We start from the raw sequence: 20,633 nt of genomic DNA on the forward strand, positions 1-20,633 counted from the left end.
TGGGGATCCCTCGGGAAGAAGTGAGAGAGTGAATATTTAAAAGTATTTTCTTATATTTCAGAAGCACAAAGGGTATCCATTGAAAACACGTCCCTTATAGACATCATAACAGGAAGGACTTCCAAATATACTCTTACGCAGACTGCAATTTACTATGAAAAGATCTCCTGCCACAAATCACTGAAGTTCATTTTGCTAGCAATGCAATTGCCAACTACTATATACCAAGGCATTTCCCTCAGCATGTTTCACAGATCTCAGCTTCTAAGGTGCCACCTGTGTCATGTGTTGCTTCCCCCTCTCAGCCTTCATGGAACCTGCCTGGTGGCTCAAGATATTTGGCAAGGGCAGGAATGAAGATCTGGAAAGGGGCTTTCATACATTCCTGTTGCCTCAAAATCTAGAATTCTGTCTAAAATAACATATACCCCCTTTCTGGCACCAAATGAGTCGGAGAGAGGTTTTAGGGAATGCCTGAGATGAACAAGCCCCTAGCATCATGGTTAGAAAGAGAACTGTGCTTTCCAGAAAAGGCAGCAGGCTGGATGGGCAGGCAGGGAAGTTCTGCATACATGTGCTGACAAGGCTTGCCTATCGAGGGGAATACACACGGGGGAGATAAGGACAGACCCAGTGTTTCTTCTGCAGGAAACAAAAGCTGCTTGCCCTTGACTCAAGGATCAGAAGCAAAATCTGTGTGTTCAAACTTGTGGCTGCGGCCCCTCATTAGAGTTGTTCTGCCACCCTAATAAACAACATATGGGAAATCTGGGTATTATTGTTTGCCAAAAAGCAAAAATAGCAAAATTTTAATGGCAGCAATGGCATATTCTACAAAAATATGCTGTAAGGAGTAAGTTTGGGACACAGTGGTAAAACATGCTGCCTTCTTCCATTTTTGTGAAAATGTGTAAAAAATGCATAAATTAGCAATGAAAAACCCATGCAATAACACCTGGCACCCTCTCTGGCAAAAGGACTAGAACTCAGGTGTGCAAAGCCTGCAACACAGGACAGCCTGGAAGCTTACTGCCCCGTCGCCATTCCTGAAGGGACTGTGCATCAGATCTCATATCATGGGGTCTCCAAAATACCCCTCTGGAGGGAGCAGGAGGTGCATTCTTCCATGTGAGGCAAACTGGACAGGGCAGGGAAAGGAAGACGCTCTGCTTTCATAGTCTATCCCAGGACAGTCTGACAGCGCTCTGTGTCAGTCTCTCTGTCTGACTATCCTTTTCCTTCAACTAGCACACCCATGCACACAGGAACACGCAGATTTCTTGCCCTTCATAGCCCCCTTCTGTAAAAGGAAGAGGAGGGTAAGGGGAGCTTTTAGAGTTATGAGACATGCCTTGTCACCAAATGGAAGATTTCAATCTGCAAAGATCTATCAATCTAGCATATTACACACAGAGAGATACATGCATCATATTTTGTTTGTTTTGTTAAAAAATAAAGAAAGAAAATAAATGCATGAAAAATATTCTTCTCTTGCTACAAACACATCAATGCTCATTTTCTCTATATTCTACTTTGGGCCATTTTGTGTAAAATCTTTAATTAAAGTTTTTCTTTGAAATTGTCATCATCAAACCAGAAGAAAGAAAGTAAAAAATGGAAGGACACAGCTGTGCATATACGAAGTGCTATTCAGTACCAAATGAATTGGAACAAAATAAGTATCGTGACTGTTATGCTCTTAGTTTTGGCTCTGTATTCTCAGTAGCACAGTCTAACTTGTCACTTTATATTGATTCCATCTGTTTACCCTCTGCAGAGTATTGGCTTCCTACGGTGAACATTTCCTATTTACCAGCTGGTAAAGATAGGCCCAAACCAGATAGAAAAGAATTAGACTATTTTCAGATCCTCATAAATGTAAAAACCAAAATTAATGGGGGAGGGGAGATAAAAGGAGGGGGAGCGAGGAAGATATATGGGGCCTGATGCTTGTTCATACTGATAGCCCTTTATACCCTGGTAACAATTTTTAGAGATCTTGAAATTTGTGTAATGAGTATATAAAATAAATCAACTTCCAGGCCCATTTTTACATTTCAAATTTACAATAAGGCTGTTCATGCAAAGTGCATCAATCCTAGTACTTCAGTAATCTTTAAAGAGAAGCAATTGGGACCTCATTCACACAAGCCAGCTAGTAGTGAAAGACCTCCACATAAAATGGATGCACACATGTAGTACAGAGCCATCTTTGCACTCTGACAAACTTGAGTTTTCATTATTTCCTTTTCTTACTTGCTGGATTCCTTTCTTAAGGAGACAGTATCATTTGGAGGAACTGACTCACCTCAGGAGAGTCTTTTTGCTGTTATAAAAGACTACTTCAGGTTGCAACATGGGCTTATTTCTTAAGACTCAGGAACACTGTCACTGAAATCTAGGCTCCTTTCTGTGATGACATGTCCTTTCGCAAATATTATTGGGGATCAAATCCTGTTCCTATTTTTGGAGATCTAGCAGCCAAACCAGTGAAATTTCACTCGATAAGGAGAAAGACGACTTGGGTGCTTGGGAGCTGAGCAGACCTTTATTGAACAGGTCTCTGCAGTGCCAGGGCAGTTGCATGCAGTCAGGGCATCAGCTGGTCAGGAGTATGGAAAAGAAGGGTCTGGGGTTCTGGTGTTACACAAAATTTCTGGTTCTTGTTACCCTCAGCACATAAAGAAGTGTATAACTATCCCAACTACACTGCTGCCTTACTTCCTCAAACACTCACTCACTCAGTAGAGAGGAGCTCTTTCACGCACCATCATTCACATATCCAGGCACACATCTGTTTAGCATTTGGCCCAGCTTCATGGGCTAAGTGCTTTGCTTAGGAAGCAGCACTGGGAATTCTAAACATTGGGGCCATTTTTCTACAGAATGCTGTTACCCCTCTTCCTTGATCTTTTCTTTTTTTTTTTTTTAAACTTGCTTTTCCCAAGATAGTGACCTTCAGTAGTAACATTTTATTGCACGTGACTAGAAACGATGGAGAAACTCCTATAGCCAAAGCTAAACTTAAGAGCTGTGCCCTGGCATTTGAAACATTCAAAATCTTTTCCTACCTTATCTTTGCTTTACTGAGCAGGTAAGGTTAACTACAAAGGCAGTAAGGCATACTTCCCACAAATACAACTGATAACTTTAGCATCATAAAAGCACTCAAGGATATGTTTGGATCATTTGATTAAATGAAGTGTCAGCATGGCTACAGCGTCTAAGTGCAGCAGAGTGATGAGAAATTCAAGGCTGTCTGTCAGGGCTCGGTTCCCTTATGACTTTTCACTGGCTTGCTGTTTTCTTGATTTTGGCTGTTACAGTAGTTATAATGCCTAAATACAGTTATATGTGCCCAGGTTTATGTGGTAGGAGGTCTGAATATGGCTCTCTGTCCCTACAAGGAGAAAACTAGTATACTTTTTTCTTTTTTCTTTTTTTTTTTTTAAACTGAGGGCATTAGGAAGTTCTCTCTCTCTTTTTTTTTGTTTTGTTTTTTAAATGTGCACACACAAATTCACAACCCAATCAAAGTAACCAATATAAACATATCCTTGACTGATGATGGGCATCTAAATGGACGCAGAATACAGTTTGGCTTGGGACTAACCACTGTGACATTTCACAGATGAATATTCATTTCCAAGATTGTATGAGTTCTTCAGTGTATCTGAACAATTATCTGCATACATCATGCACTTACATATGCTGAAATACTTATTCAACTGAATTGTTGCTGGAATATTTATGTAGTGGTAACCTTTCCTTAAGTTAATATTTTCTGTTAATATACTAAAAATACACAGAATAGCTCTATTTCACAATGTCCTTAAAAAACATACCAGAGAACTTTGTAAATTAAATGTGCCAGAACCCTAATTAGAGCATTGGAGGATATTGTACAATTTATGAATTGAAAATGAGATTATATTTCAGCTGTTTCTTTTGTGATAGGAAATGCTTAACATGAAAACATAGATGTTACTCTTTAGTTAGCTGCATATAGCCAAATGAATAAAAGCTATGACATTAATAATAACTATACCCAGCTATGATTGATAGGCTTTTCTACAGCAAGGAAAGATTGTCTTGGATACAATCTGTCCTAACAGCCTTGCGATATGTTAATATTTTATTCAGACTAGAGTGAGGATATATTCAGATGTCCTTCCCAGTATAAGGGAAGCAAATGGGTTGCAAACACTACTGCAGCCTTGAGGTGCAATAACAGCTGTGAAATCAGGAAGATTTTATTTCATCCTCCCAAATTACAGGCCAAGCCCATGCCAAAGCACAGCAGGAGGTTGGATTTTCCTTGGAATTTACATCAGGTTATGCTGAATGTATTTTTTTCTTCTATGAAGAGACATGAGGTAGAGACAGCAGACTCACACAATGCTCTAGAAGGCATGGAATATTTTCCTGAGGACCTCTGTGTCCTTGAAAATAGTAACTATTATCAGGCATGATATCTTGGCATCAGGTTAACTCAAAAATATCCAAATACAAGATCACAACGGTGATGAACAGATTTGCACTGGCTCAGTCTATGAAGAAAAAAGTAAAAAAAAAAAAAACACACCCTAGCTTTCCCAACACCACAATACTACTTCTTCATCAGTCTTAAAAAAAAAAGTTGTTCTGCTATTCAAAACTGCATCAGATATTTCAGTAGCCTGAGCTCTCAGGTGGCTGAATATTTTTAAGTAAAAAGAATACAAATGAATAAAATGCCATTTTTCCGATATGATAAAACATTTTATATTAGTCTTGCAAACAGGTACAATTACAGAAATTGTACCGCCGTGGAGAATCTGGTTTCTTAAATAAATCAGGCCTTGTTATTTGAGCCAGAAGCATTTAGTAATTGAGATATAAAAATCACAGTGGGACTAAGGTAGTCCTGTGCCAGAGATCTGTTGCAAGACTGTTTGAAAGAGAAGAGTGCTTAGGTTTCTGATGCCAAAAAGGGATTCTCAGTGTGGATTAGAGTAGAAGCTTTCAAAATACTACTTAGTACTTAAAAAAAAAAAACACACACAAAAAAAATCAGCAATAACACAACCCAGTTATACCACTATGACCAGATCTGCATTAAGGAACCACATGGCAGCATCCCTCTAAACATGTTATTAAATTAATATCAGTAACATCAGGAGCAGCAAATATTTATTATTATATCCAAAGTGAATTACTATACCAGCATTTAGTTTCTATTACTACCCTGAACAACATACTTTCTCCTTGAGGAGGGATTCCAGTTGATTTAATGTCATTATTTGGCTACCTCGGCTGTTGTTCAACCTAAAAATAAATAATATCATAAAAAAGATTAGATGTACATATAACACAAGTGCATTATAGTATTGTTGAAGACCACTGTAGTGACATTAGTGGGAGTTTTGCCTTAGCATGCGAAGAACTATAAACACAAGAAAGTAGCTTGATCCTGCTTTCATTCTAGCTGCTGTTCACAGCCCTGCACTGCTCCTTGAGCAAGTGTCCACAAATCTAGATCCCTTGGCAGAAGTGAGATTCGGCAGTTGCTCCTCTACCACAAGCATGATAACTGCTAGTGCAGAATACTTGTGTTCAAGTAGCTTCTTCAGCTGCTATAAGGGACATAAAAGGCTATTAGCAGCTAGATTTGGCCCTCGGAATAATGGAGGACATGGGAATCTTGAAGATGGGAAAGTTCCAGTGCCAGTTCTCCCTCTCCCTCTACTCTCGTCAAGTGTTCCCTCAGACAGCAATGAGCACCTCTCCCCCTCAGAACAAATCTGAGATCCACTCATCACCAGGAACTTTTAAAATTATTTTTAAAATAAAAAATAAAGACACATTAATTTGCTTTTACTTTTGCTTCCTCATGCCATTGACTTGCATCAAGCAACAGAACAGGTCATTTTCATAGTCAGCTATTAGCAAAGTTTACATTCACAAGTGGGTTCTTTGGGTGCTGAGTCCTATTCACTGCACACCTTTCAGTGGTTCGGCTTTAAGCACATGCTCCTGAAAAGCATTGTGGAATTTTATTCATATTTGAATTTGTGGAATGAACTCCTAAAAATCAAGCTCTCCCATAACTTCAGCCTCTGAATTCAGTGGAATTGCCCGAGTTTTAAATCGGGAGAGAAAGTAGCTCTAATAATCCCTCTCAGCAAAACTTCTTCGGAAAAAAAGCACCTGTACTGCCCTCCAGTGGTGAAATATATTCACAATCCTACCATTATTTTGGCTTCCCTACATTGCACACATTTTCAATGAAGTTCTCTAACAAACTACCTAGCCAAAAGACAATATCTTCTAAACCTGATCCTTACCTTCTACATTTTAGTAAGTTTAAAAGTAAATCAAGAGTAATATCTTGTATATTCTTCCTGAAAGTTAGAGGGAAAAAAAAAAATCTAACCCCAAGTATATAATAAGCTTTACCATTTTTATTATTTTCTATGTAATTAAGAAAAGATTAACCTTTCACTCCACAAGAGATCCCTCATTTGTTATTTAATTAGTTTTTGCTAATTAATTAGAATTTTTTAAGCTCCTCTGTCTCTCAGAGAGAGTGGCTTAGATCCCTCCCTTTTTCTGCTTTTCTTTTGCTGCTCCTCTTCTTCCTCCTGCCTCCTTTCAAAGTCCTAATCCTATTTTTCTATCCTCAGTATTACATTCTTTCATTCACTCTTTGTCTGAGAGTCTTCTAGCTTTGCCCTTGCTGGGAGCAAAGTTAGACTGGAATTTACATAATATTTTCTGAGACAGCTCCTTATTGAAGCCCTGAACATACAACCCCACAGTACAAACTGAAGGAAAAGGACTCCCTGCAGAATTCCATCTTTTACATTGCACTAGGGGTGGGGAGGAAGAGTGTGGTGCTAGAAAACATTTAGTGCTCCACTGAGAAAGCTACTGTGAAAGTACAGAATTTTTTATGTTATTTATTTTTATGTAGTATATCTCTACTTTCCATTTTACTTTTCAAGCAGCATTCTTCTTTGAAACGGAAGAATCCCAGCTTAATCCCAGTTCACACAAAGTTGGTTTCTCTTCAGCTTTATCTTTGAAAAGCTGCTTGCATTGGAAATGAAGAGGAACACAAGTTGGTTACTTCTAAATGAATGAATCCTGTCACACTGTAACTTTCCCATTACTGAGACCTTTATCTCGGCTTCTATGTTTCACTTAAAAACAGGGCAGGTTGAGTAATACCTTTTGGAATTCCTATTTAATACAATTGTTTATAACTTCTTTCATATTCAATAACTCTTACTGATGAGTCTTAAAGGTTCATGCATTTCCATGAGCAGATCAATGGCTTAGCAGACCATTCCCTTTCCTTTGGCAATCACATAACTTTCCTATGGCAACTACACCAATCACACATACAGGGAAAAAAAAAAAGCACTTTTAGAAAATTTATTGTATCTCTATCTCACTAGAAGCTCAATTCTGCTTTAAAAACTAGACAACTGGCAAGTGATTCATTATTACAATTTAGGAGCAATTTGACTGCACAGTATGAAACACTTACCTTTTTAGCATGCTGGTACTTCTGGCAACTTCAGTGAACTTTGAGAGGAAGTCAAGATAGGGCACAGTAACTTTGCCAATATTTGGGACCTGTATTTCAGTGAACATGGATAAGAACATGGATAAGAACATGGATAAGAACATGGATAAGAACATGGATAAGAACATGGATAAGAACATGGATAAGAACATGGATAAGAACATGGATAAGAACATGGATAAGAACAGATATTTCTAAATACTTCCATTTGCATTACTAATTTATTCTTTTCTTAAAGGACAAAAAATAAATTTATCTTATAATCTTGCCTTTGTTCTGTGCATCATACATTTTTTCTTATCAGCAACTTGTCTAGAATTAAACAGAGCATGAATTTAATACCTAGTAAATCCCCCAACACAAAGTTATAGACTACAAGTCTTTCCATCATGTAAAAGAAGGATTTTTTTTTTATCTAGCTCTGATCTTTTATATCTGTTTGTGAAGGTCTATTCATTCTCATCAGCATCTGCAACACACCCTTCTGTTGTTCAAAAGGAACGTGCATTTCAGCTGTGTATGCATCCCCATATTGACAATTTAGTACTAGCAAGAAGTTTAACATCAATCTTAGCTAAAATGAGGTTAGCCTTTTACAGACTTATTAGTTTAAAACACAGCGATAACATCTCAGCTCACCCACATTAAACAAACAAGAGTCAACAATCAAACTCACTAGATAAAGATATAAACCTTAACATCTCTTACACTTTCCGGACAGTAATTTAATTGCACAATAATGCTGGTGCAGACTGTGCTTCAGAACACTCCCCCATTTTGGATGTGTCAGCCATAATATCATGTGTTCCCCAATGTTCCTTAAAGTCCACTCTGATTTATGCCACCTTATAAACCACAGTCAGAAGTTAGCTGATAAACTCCCAATACAGACAAAAAGCATGTGGTCTTTGATTCGTAGTGTACAACCTGATCTATCCACATTGGTAACACTGCATGTATATTAAACTGCAAGGAGTTTTTCTGGTTTTTGGGTTTTTTTTTTTTTTTAAATCACAAAATCTTACTAGCAAACTGCAACCCTTTCAAGTAGTGAGACAAGCCACACAGAATCCTCTTATAAAATAGCAACGGCCAAATCCAGTGCACGTTTCTTTTGCAAGTTTTCCACTGCTTCCGTTTGAACTACTCGCATAAGGATGTGATCGTGTCTAGCATCTCTTTCATAATACTGGTCTGGAACCTGCTCCCATTGAAACCTGTGGAAATGTTGTTCTTGACATCAATAAGAACAGCCTCTAAATGATTATGAACAGCAATGACATAGCATACCTCTGCCAGCACAGCATCAAACTCGGCTTGGGTTAGAGGGAAAAGAAAAGTTTCAATCACTCTCCTAAATTCATCCTTTGTGATTGTCAGGGTTTGACCAACATCAAGAGTTTGAAATGCTTTTTTCAGTTCATCTTCTTTTTCAGCTGTCTTTTGAAGTAAGATCTGCCCAATGTCCCGGGAGAATAATGTGCGATCTGGGACAGAGCTCACAGATGCAGCTGTAAAATATATTAGGCAGTCATCACACACTCCTAAGCCTGGTGAAGTCACACATTTTTCTGAGAATTCAGTACAAGCCAGTTCATCTCCAGAGATATACAAGCAAATCAGTTATTTTTTGTCCACTGATTTGAAAGCAATGAATGAAAACAATTTTAAGTATTTTAATAAGATACCCACATCTTTTTCTGATACTATAGCCAAAACAGGAACTCGGAATATACAGTTACATGTTCAAAGTTAAAAAAACAATAAATAAAGTCACACTACATAGGCACATTCTTTGACAATAGCCCTCCCACTTGAGACTACAGATAGGATTTCTTTGCCTTGTAAAAGTTAGAGACTTTATTCAGTTATTCAGCCTTGGGTAGAGATATCACCTACCAGTGGGATCAATATTCATTGTCTGTACGTGAAGTCTACCACTGCAGAGTCTTTAAAGCCTACTCAGCCTCCTCCTCCTAAAAACATGTCTGGCAATGAAGAGAGTGAAAGTACCTGACAGTACCACGCAGCGTACAGATACCTCTGGCTCTCAGTAGACTCAAATAATAATTAAACAAGGACCAAAAGATTTGGCCTGATGTTTCTGTTGGCTTAATAATGAGCCAGACTGAGCTATAGCTATGAACATTTAATTAACTACCACTTGAATCAGTGGGGGTTTTATACACAAATCTGAATACAGAGGCTAGTTCATATTTACATTTTTTCCATACTTTCGTCTAGGATCTGCTCTTAAACAAAACACAGTTGCCTTCAGAGGAAGCTTTGTTTACAAGAAGGAAGATGGCAACACATGTTTTTGGTTATTTACAGCTTTGTTGCTGTTTTACAGGAGCCATCTTTTTTCTTATGCTCATCCTTTTCTTACAAAAAGGAAGATGCAATCATGGATGCCTTGTACATTTCATTTTAACTTTTGAGTCATTCTTACAAAAGAAAGCATTCAAACTCACAGCTGGATATAGCTTTGGTGAAATCAATAGAGCTGTCACAGCTTACCCCTGCAATGAGTCTGACCCTAAATCTAAACTACATGGCAAAGAGAGAAGGAAAAAGTGACATGAACTGTGATGGAGGAAGCCTTGCATGATAACTTAAAGTCACTTGCAAGAAAAATGTCCACTTTGGGATTAGCAGCAAATGCATACTTGATTGGAACAAACTGTCGATCTTACTGCTCCAAAAAAAAAAGAGCTTTCTGTGGTAAGTGTATAGCCATTTCAAATGATTTCCTAAAGGATAAGATGTATATCAAGTGTGATAATGGGTAATAATTGGCAAGTTATCTGTAGTGATTTAAGAATATGAGAGAGACAGAGGTCCAAAGCAGGAATCTCTCTCAAGATCCAATGGACTGCAGAGAAGGGAAGAAAATAAAGACCCTGTTTCCCTACCAGAATGCAAGCAGGAAGAGGAGGAGTTAGGTGAGAAGAGCCATGGCTCCCTCCTCCACCCTCTCTCCATAAATAGAACAAGATTGATTCTGTTGGTGTCCAAAGGATTTAGGGAACGTGTTGCACCTTCTCTCAAAGTACTTCACAAAACATGCCTCAGCCAACTCTAGATGGCACAAGGGATCCTTGGCCACAGCAGCTTGCTATGCTGAAAGATACCACTGACCCCAAAGCAAGTAACAGGACAGAAGGAATTGAGGGGGCAATGCTACCTGCAAGCTAGACAGAGCTTATCCTCTCAGCAATTGAAAGATTTTGAATTAAAGTCCCCAGGCTACGAAAACTTAGATCTCAGTACAAACCCGCACCTGATTTAATTGAATTCTGCCTGTCACCACACAACGATGCTCTGCTTTGCGTAGACTGCAGTCGTGGGTTAAACGTGATTCCTTGAGAGAAGGAGTGTAAGGCACTTAAGTCTTCTGCCTTTGTCACTCTGGCCATGGCTTCCCCTGGATTTAAAACAGAATTATGAGAGTACATTAAAATATAGGACAGAAAAAGAAGTAGCATGGCTGACAACAGCAACAAGAGAGACAAAAACTGATTTCTTGACATGAAGCCTAATTTGATGATAAAAAACGTTGACTATGACAATATTCCAGCACAACCACAGAAATTTTGGACTCCTTTCATCTGGTCACTGCTAATCAACTAGAGCTATCTCCTATGTTGGTGCTTTCAAATATGCAGTTTAGAGTAAGTAACTCATTTACCAAATAACAGAGAATTATCTCTCAAAGGGTTTTTGGCTATTACCTGAACGTTATGGACATTTAAAAAATGCACCTTTTTAGTTAAAAAAAAAACTGCTATTTTAACTGAACAGTTAAGTTGCTCAGATGTTTATTATAGACTGTTGCAGGAGAAAAATCCATGTACCAGACACCAGCTCATTACACTAATTACTTTGTTTTACGAAGACCTATTAGTAATTTTCCTCACCAGGAAATTTGAGGCAAACTACTCAGTAAGTATAAACAGAAAAGCTAACAGGGAAAATAATTGGACAGAGACAGTATTGCACAGCATATGCAATGGTTTTCTAAGTGTGGCTCAGTGGTGACCCACTAGGCAATGTTAAGTGGCCTGCATCTTCTCCATGCACCCATACAACTTGAACAGCGCTTACAATTACAAATACCATTATGTGAACTCTTGCTAGAAATTCTGAGAATTGACACTGCTCTGCGCGTCAAAAGTTTGGGAGCTGCTGCTCTTTAGCATATTCAGATATGCTGAGGCGTTTGTACTTGCCTGTTTGGAATGCATCTTAAGGGCTAATAGAATAAGAGGATCTAGCTGACGGTCCTATCATCCATTCTCTTACATACTGTTTTATGGTCATTAGTCATACAAATACTTTCAGATATTTTCAGTGTTACGCATTGGATCCCAAGGTAATTCTACTGTATTTATGTAGTTAACCCAATCTGACACTTCAAAGGAAATGCTTTAAAAGTCTGAGGCCCTATTTTCCTTTTCATAAATGTAATTTGAAACCAGAAATTTGGTTCCCCCTCAGAATGAATGACAGAGAGTGAAATATTTGTTTCTTTCTGATACACACCAATCAGTTACATCTAGTTCCTGCTATTCAGTTACTATAGTACAGAAGGTAAATGTTAGTGCAGCACATTCTCTGATGTCTACAGCATTTTAAAAATCCAGCATGTTATATACAAATAACAAAAGCCATACAGGAAGTTCAGTAAATTCCCTGTAAGGAAGATGAAAAGTAAAAATAAAGCAGAGCCAGCACAGCTGAGTAAAAACAGTGGGACAAGAGAAAGCCCACTAGTAAAAATGCAGCACAGTACAGCAGAGCCCTTCCTTCCCCCCGCCGCCACGCCCCAAAACAAACAGCACATCACACACCTCAAGAGTCTAAAGTTTCCATTGCTTAGCTCAGTGCTTTGAGCTACTCTTAGGAAGAAAAACAAGCAAACAAACTCTTTCTGAGAACTTGAATAGTCTTATTTTCATGTTATCAAACAGAAATTAAGTAGATCTGAGTAGACCACCCCCACTACTTAGCAAGCAGCAAGTTAAGCTGTACTGGGTACCATCCCTGGGCACTGCAACTTCATTCTCTACACAGTCAAATTATTAAAACAATCTCTGGTTAGGTTTTGACCCAAACCATAGCTTGCATCAAGTAGCTTCTTGGGCACATTTTAGGATTTAACTTGGCCAGGAACGATTCCCAACAGGCAGTTTGTATTCAGCCAGCCTCTTAAAAGGATTTTATAAAAGGATGAGAAACTTTATCAGTCTAGACGTGGACTACTCCATGCCAATTCTCCTCAGCGCCAAGAAACACTCAAAAGCACACTTAATTTAGTAGCATAGCTCATCTACAGCAGTAACCCCTGGCAGAAGCCCTAACTCCGTAGCCATCTATTAAAAGAAATTAACCTCCAAGAATCCTTTCTCCACCATTCAGGTGGAAAATAACTTTTTCCTCTTCATCTGATACATGAGTAAGTGTCATCATTACTACGATCACTTGGCTGATGCACTTGCTATTGCACCCAAGCAAGTTTGGCTGCCTGGAAACTGTAAACAAGGAGGGTCCATTTCCCCAGGCCAGGAAAGCTCAGATTGCTATGCTAAATGAAAGCATAGTTCTGGCTGCAAGATCTAACCTTTCCTAAATCTGAGCAGACAGTAAGAGTATTTGAAACAAACAAATGCAAGCCTACTTTGCCATTTCCTTTCTGAGCATCACCACACTATCTCAGATATTGGGGTTTCAACAATAAACAGATTATGCCAGCTATCTGTATCATGCCCAAGCCAGAGAGAAATTCAGACTCTTCAGCACTACTCTGCCCTATTTACTGTTTCCTCAGACATCCTCATGGGTTTAAAATCAATTTATTAGCAAAAGGACCACTCAAACAGCAAAGGCAGCAACAGCCATGTGACTTGGTACTTTGGCTAGAATTAAAAAAAAAATTAAGTAGAAACACAGCCTACTGCTAATGAGGTCATTAGCAAAACTCTCTTTGACTTTACAAAGTCTGGAGGGTGTTTTTTTAGATTCTTAGACATTTTCTGGTGGAATTATACATCCGTGTCCACCCCTGTCTGAAAACAGGCTTGCCTTTCTTAGTTGTCTTTCACAGACTCTTCAGAAACAGTCCATGGACCTTATGGTTGTAGGGAGTCCATGTACTGAAAGTCAAAGATTACTACACAGAACTTTAAAGTTTTATCAGATACTGAGCTTGGATCTCTTCTCATTTAGACCACCTTCACACCAGCAAAATATCAATGCATAAATCAGGAATAACGCAGCTACACTAAATAGCTCCTGATTTATATGTTACATAGAATTCACACTGACACATACAAATATAAGCAGTGGATCTGATTTATGACCTCTTAAGCATGCTCCTACTAGTCTTAGCGCAAGATCCTCAGCTACCATAAGTCAGAATAGCTCTGCTTGCTTTCCTATCTTCAATAAAATTATAGTATTTACAGCCACTGAGGGGTTTGGCCCTCATTTCTTCTCATTTCAATAATTTAACCGATAAAAGCTTCAAGTGTCTATACACGAAGTTCCTGCATCGGAGCCATGTTTGAATATAGTTGTAAGATGGATGGGTCTTACAGAAGGATAAAAATGTATTTCTGGCCAGTCTGGATAGAAACATAGAAGACATTTTACTACTAACAGGATAATGAGGAAATATTATTTCAGACAAACTGTTTCAGCCAAACCAGAGGAACCACGTCCTTTCCTTTTCTAACAACGATAAATGAAGCTCTGCTTCCTTCTTTTTCATATTTATTTCTGTAACTTTCCGTATTTTGTATTGTGCTTGGCAAGGCAGATAACAAGTCTCATCTTCATTTTCTCTTAACTTTTTTTTTTTTTTTTTAAAAGCCTAACATATTCTGTTTTATAGAACTTAAAAGAAAAGGATAGCTGCAACCTTACCTTTTAATGTTTTATTTGCTTGAAAGAGTGCCTAGCCTCTGTAATTGTAAGAGAGCAATTAAGGTTATGAGTTCTCCTGTGCATATCAAGAGTGAATAGTTAGTGGCTTTAGCACAATTTTTTGTTCTCATCGTGGGGTTACATCAAATGACTGGCAGCAGAGCCACACTCGAGTACAAGCTGCTGGGTGATCTGAAATGGGCTACCCAGAGGCTTCTACAGCAAGTCACCCTGGCATCCAAATGGTGGGTGAAGCAGAGACTTCTTGGGGACTCACTGTTATCTCTCCCCTAACAAGTGTTCTTGCAGCTTCCTGTCTCTGGGGTACATGGCATCTCTTTGCCTGTGCTTTTTAGCTATATGAAAGACTTCGGTACACAAATCATAGGCTATCACAGGCTATCCTGTCTTCATATTACCTTACTTTTTCCCTTTTCTCCCTAACTGCAATTCTGAAATCTTTAATTAATGTATTCCCAGTCTGCAGCTGCTACTCTTCCCTATTCTCTTTCCATGGCTGGGGGAGGGGGGAGAGGAAGGTTGATTCTAGAAATCTTGTCTATGCAGAGCCAGTGTTTGTCCTGCTTGTGGGCTGAATAAAGAAGTCTTCTCCTCATTTTGTATAGCCTCATGTAAACCAGGGAAAACAGTAGTGGCACTTGCTCTGTGGGAAAAGCAAAATAGTAGCAAATAAACATGAAAGCCTCTCTAGAAAGAGTGATGGATTGCTTCAACACTGTATCCTCTCCCTCATGTAGGTTCAGCCTACGGGACATGCTAACGCAGAGCTTTTCAGATTCTGGCACACGTATCACTTATGCAGACAAATTACCTCCAAGTGCTCTGCCCCTTAGAAGGTCTAATGTTATCCAAGTGGCTTAACCTCCTCACTTGTGCCTATGTATATCAAAGAAGGCAGCAAAGCTGGAAACATACCTCCTACTGATCAGGCAGAGGACCTGGCACCTTTTAGTTTTGCAGTCAGTGGTGATAACCTTCTCACTGCAGCTGGTGATGGTTCTTGAGCAAATATGGATATTTCCGCTCCAAAATTCAATTCTGATGAGTAATATAAAAGACTGAAACAATCTACAGGATGTATACTTTGTTTAGTTAAGAGAGTTTTATATATCATGAGCTCAGAGACTATATAATTTAGTATTCCAAAAGGAGACATTCCCAAAAGGTTAAATCCAACTTGCAACATTTTGAAAAAGGGGAGTTCAAGACATTCAAAAGCACACAGGCCTCCCCCTATACTGCCCTGTACTTTGCCAATGTGAACAGGTCATTTTGGCTCTCAGGACATGCTCTAGGATGAAATACAGTAAGAGCCTATTAGCCCATCTAGGTCTCGGACTATGCAACTTCTCTTTTCCAGGTACTTCAGAGGAAAGTGAAAGAAGCCCTTTGGTCAAAGGGAACTGTGAAATAACTTACACATAAAAAGTTTTCTTCCCAATCGGTGGAAATTAGAGAAGGCCTTCCCCCTGAGGGCAGGATCGTTTCTTCCCTCACTCTCCGTCAAACGAATCAGCGGGGGCCTCGCTGCCTTTCCCGCAGCCCTACCCTCACCCACGGCCTCACCGCTGACAGCGACCGGGCTCGCGGCCACCTTGCCCTCCGCCCCTCCCCCACCCCGGCCGGGCAACCGCCGCCCACAGCGGCCGCGCGGACACCCTCCCCGCCGAGCCACCGCAACGGGCACCTCGGAGCGGCCCCTGCGCCCGGGCCGGCCCCGCTATTCTCCTCAGCGGCCCTACACCCAACTAAGGCAGGCGGGACTGCTCCCTTCTCCCCTCCCGCGGCCCCCCGTTACCTGCCCGCCGCTGGCGGGAGCCCGGGGCGAGGGGGGAAGGGTCGGAACAGCCGGGTCGCCAGGTGCCGGGCCCCTTTCGCGCTGCACCGAACTTCTCCTGTTGCCGGGACGCTGTTGCCGTAGTAACAACGGCGCTCGCTCCTGATTGGCCAGAAGCGGCCCCGCTCGCATGGCAACAGCAAGGCAGGCCCGTATTGGGCCCGGCCCACGAGGGCAGGGCGCTGCTGTGCTGTGGCTCCCCGGCGGCCGTTAACGTCTCCCGCCCACCTCGCGCGGTGCGGCGGGGGAGGGGGCGAGGGGGCTGCCCGCGGCTGCAGCCGCGCCGCGGGGGGGAGGCCGGGGTCCCACCTGCCTGGGCCGCGCTTCCCCCGTGCGCGGCCCCGCGGGAGGGCCTGGAAACTTCTGGAAAGGCTTCGAAGAGGAAAGTTTTCCGCCAGTGCGGCTGTGGTGGCCGTTTCAGTGCAAAGTTGGGCCTTTTCAGGTTTGATCCTGTGTAGAGTATATGTGTTTATCATGGGATGGCAACCCAGGTAAAGCATTGGAAAGCTGTTTTTTGTCTTGGCTTAGGCTCTTATTCTTGTTAATTCCAAAAGGAGTTTAAAAACTTTTAGCAGCCTGACATGAAAACTGAGCTCTGTTTTCCATGGCAAGGCCATGGAAAATATGCTTTGGTGTATTTTTTTTTTAATAAATTGTGTCAGATATGTTGAAAACTATATTGTAGCCATTGTCTGTGAGAAATACAGCCTCTTGCAGAGTCCAGATGCTGTGGCCACATGTAAGCGATTAGTGGATAATGCTTTTCATTTTCAAAAGTTCATGAAAAAACTTCAGTTTTTCAGTAGTTCCTGTTGTAGACTAAGTCCCTGCAGGGCAGTTTAGAGCTTTGATCCCACAAATGTTTGTATATCTAATTTACCTTTCATAGGTACTTCCTCTGAATTCAGTGGCAGTACTCTTGCAGATGATGTAACTTGAGGAGAAGTAGGTAAGAGTGCAGAAACATAATGACTGTACACAACATCATAGTTATCAATAGTTTTTTAAATGAATGCTTCATCTCGAAGACTTTGTTCAAATAGCTTCAGACTACTGAGTAAAGGAAGTGACCGTCTAATCTGCACTTGCAATTTTAAAAACCTAGTGTTTACAACTTTACTTGGCCTGTGTCATGCCTTTGTATGTATTCCTTTTCTCTCATGCCGAGTGATGAATACGCAGGCTTCTGTGAGATCTTTAGTAATAAAAACAAATTCAGAAATAGTTTTAGTGTCTAATCATGCCTGCTTTTACGAATGAGCAATGGACATGTCCAGAAGGGTCTAACAGTTAAGAGAGACCAACTCTGAAGTGTGAGTAGCTCACACAGGGTGGTTAAGGAACTGAACTTGAGGTTTCAAGTTACGGATCTTCCTAGGTGGGTTTAAATCCTACTAACTATTGGGTAATGGGCTGAGAATCCTGGGGAATGAAGGTCTCTTACAGCATTTCCACGATTCCCTGTGTCAGTAGGGTTAGAACGGCTTTTCTTTGGGTTTTTCAACACCAAAAGAAATTAAGGTGCAAAAGTTAAAAAAAAAAAAAAAAAAAAGTTACATAAATAACCTGGAAAAAGATAAAATCTGCAGTGGTGCAGGTGCAGGCTTTGAGCAGGGAATATGCATCATCATCTGTGCTACCTATGATAACCTTCTGTATATTTGTTAAGCACCAGCCGTGTGCGTGTGATGTGTAGGCAAAAGTATAATATTGTCTTCCCTGTGGAGCTTGAAATCTAAACTTTTTGCTTAGTTCTTATTTTGCTCTAATTGGCTCACTCATGCTGAGTTCTTAGTTCTCACATATTTTATGGCTAGCTCTTTTCCAAAGCTGTAAGAGAACAGATGTAAGACCTGTGAGGGCTGAAGTCTTAGCAATGCTGTTATACCAGCTGTGTAACTGTTATCTTTGTGTAAGGATTAAATTGTCATCTTATGTTCAGTGCTGGCAAAAGCTGGGTATGTGACAGAGATGGTGACAGCGGATTTAATGTCTGAGTGGCAGTTACTTTGAATATCACTCATGTGCCACACATCAGACAAGTCAGCATGTTAGTGGTAGCGATTGGAATCAGTCTGAGTAGTCAGCTGCCATTACATTACCATTCTTTCTGCATCTTGCATGCTGTCACACAGCATGTCTTACTGCAGCATTCCTGCCTACAAAACAACTTCCTCTCCAAAAGTGGGTTTTAGCTAATTCATTCCATGTGACAACATGGATCTGTCTCCCCTTCTTGCTGAAGGACATGATTCCAATCTTTATCAGCCATCTTTCACAGGTGGAATTCAGTCCTTATGTGAAATTTCCTGTTCCTGAGGAGAGACTGTATTTGGCTGACCATAGAGCTCTTTCAGAAGAGCTCTGACAATTATTTGGGGAGACATTACAAGTTATCACCTCTAAGGCAGGGGGGGCAGCAAAGGAGGACATGCTGTGGCTCCTCACAACTGTAGTTCACAAATCAGCCTGTTATCTGAAACCACCATCCATTTCAGTTTAAGTTAATATGTCAGGCTGTAAATTACAGCAGCTGAGCAGCCAGCACACATTTGCTTCCGCTGTCTCTCCTCCATGGTGGCCTTTTCTGGCAAAGAAGCAGAGTGGACAGCTGGAGGTGGTAGCTTCTAAAGCTACTCCAGCATGCATTGCCAGAGCTTGTCATCTGCGCGCAGTGAGAACTCCAGCAAAAGTTGTTGCATGGCTTTACAATTTCCTCATTGATGAAGTAGCACAGTCCAGAAAAATGATACTGGCACAGCTCAGGTTAATGAGGGAACATCATTTAGGTTCTTGCATTAGCAGGGAACCTCAAGGCTTCTCCCCTCGTCTCTATGCTATTGGTATAAACAACTTCACTACCTCTGAAAACAGTTTCTGGTAAGGAGTCCTACCCTGCTAAGAGACATGTCAGGGTCGCAAAGTACAGAAAACAGCCATGCATTTTTGTGAACTTTTTTAGCATTATTTTTTAAAGACCACACAGCTCAAATGTTTTCAGAAGGACTCTGGATGTTATAGGCACCTAAGATTCAAGCCTGAGATCTGGAAAGAGGCTTGTTTCCAGTCTGTCTGCAGAATTTGCCCTTGCGCTCCCATTTTTTTGAGGGATGATTTACATGCAGGTAGACTAGGACAAACAGTGGGGTTAGTATTGTTGACTTCCTTGCCGCCCCCTGAAGACAAAATAGCTATTTTTATTAAAGTATGACTCAGCGCTTGAGGTCTAAACCCCATTACGTTGAAAGCTGTAAGTTTTAAAGGAAGGTGTTTATTTTTGCAGGCTCCCTCTACGTTATCAGAATAAAACAGGATTATTGGTTGCAATTATTTCTGCCTGATCTGTGCCTTCTGTACTATGTCCAGTAACAGAAATAGTCATCTGCATACGTTTTATGATTCAAACACTAGAGGACACCAGTCTGCAGATCTTGTGCTAAAGAAATCAAATGGATTACTTAGTGATCACACCCGTAGTTGAGAAGGGCACAGTGTGATTACTTATCGTTTCTATTCTTGGTCTTGTTGTTGTTGTTGTTGTTATTGTTCTAGTATTATTTGATTTAGCTGAATCTCTGTTTAGCCTTCTTACTCTGATTGGAGAGGCAAATGCTGTTACTTAATCCTCCTTCTAAACCTTTGCTTGTAACTACTAAGTGGAGCTATTTATAACCCAGGCAAGACTGAATGGCCTGTGATAATGGTGACTCAGGCCTGTAAGTCTTTATAATTAGAGTCAGAAGTAGTGGTGCCATGTCATGCTTTTATGCTTACACAAAAGGGCTGAGAATCTTTAATGATTGCGCATTAGCTTCCTTGTTTTTCCTCTTTACTTCCAAACTTAAATGCAATGGACACTTAAACCTTTCACATACCAGGCAGTGTAAAAATCTCTTATCTAGAATTAATTCCCACTCAGTTTCCTCATGTTAACACTTCAGAGGGCCCAGGCTGAAGCAAGCAACTTACTGCTGCTGGTATTTTAAGCGCCCCACTCGCTGGACGTGCAAAGGTAGATAGCCTGGAGCGTGAGCCTCAGCTGGGCCACAGCAGTGCTCATCACAGCCCTAAGGCTCTCTGGGGCTTCTCCAGCCCCTGGCACTACTTCTGAACAGCCTCAGAATGACTCTTATTTCATAGCTCCCAGTGATGATGGGGGATAGAAATGAGACCTCCATCTCCTTAAAATTGGCAGCTTGAGAATTATGGCTGAGGTTTTTTGAGTAATGCTCAATATGCATCTCCTTAGTGATGGGTTGATCCTGTGAGGTCCTA

General features: G+C 40.5%; 1 protein-coding gene across 1 annotated transcript in view; it reads right to left on the reverse strand.

The window, feature by feature from the left end:
* Positions 1-16,460, reverse strand: part of EFCAB6 (EF-hand calcium binding domain 6) — a 109,693-nt gene extending 93,233 nt beyond the window's left edge. Inside the window, exons 1-5 of the mRNA XM_068951150.1 lie at positions 16,320-16,460; positions 10,857-11,000; positions 8,864-9,084; positions 7,535-7,623; positions 5,241-5,307 (exon numbers count right to left, since the gene is read on the reverse strand). Coding sequence (XP_068807251.1) covers positions 5,241-5,307; positions 7,535-7,623; positions 8,864-9,084; positions 10,857-10,992 — 513 coding nt within the window. The 5' untranslated portion in view covers positions 10,993-11,000; positions 16,320-16,460. The remainder of the gene's footprint in view (positions 1-5,240; positions 5,308-7,534; positions 7,624-8,863; positions 9,085-10,856; positions 11,001-16,319) is intronic.
* Between the last annotated feature and the right edge of the window lie 4,173 nt (positions 16,461-20,633).

Source organism: Struthio camelus, chromosome 1, assembly GCF_040807025.1.
Source record: "Struthio camelus isolate bStrCam1 chromosome 1, bStrCam1.hap1, whole genome shotgun sequence".
NCBI lineage: Eukaryota > Metazoa > Chordata > Aves > Struthioniformes > Struthionidae > Struthio > Struthio camelus.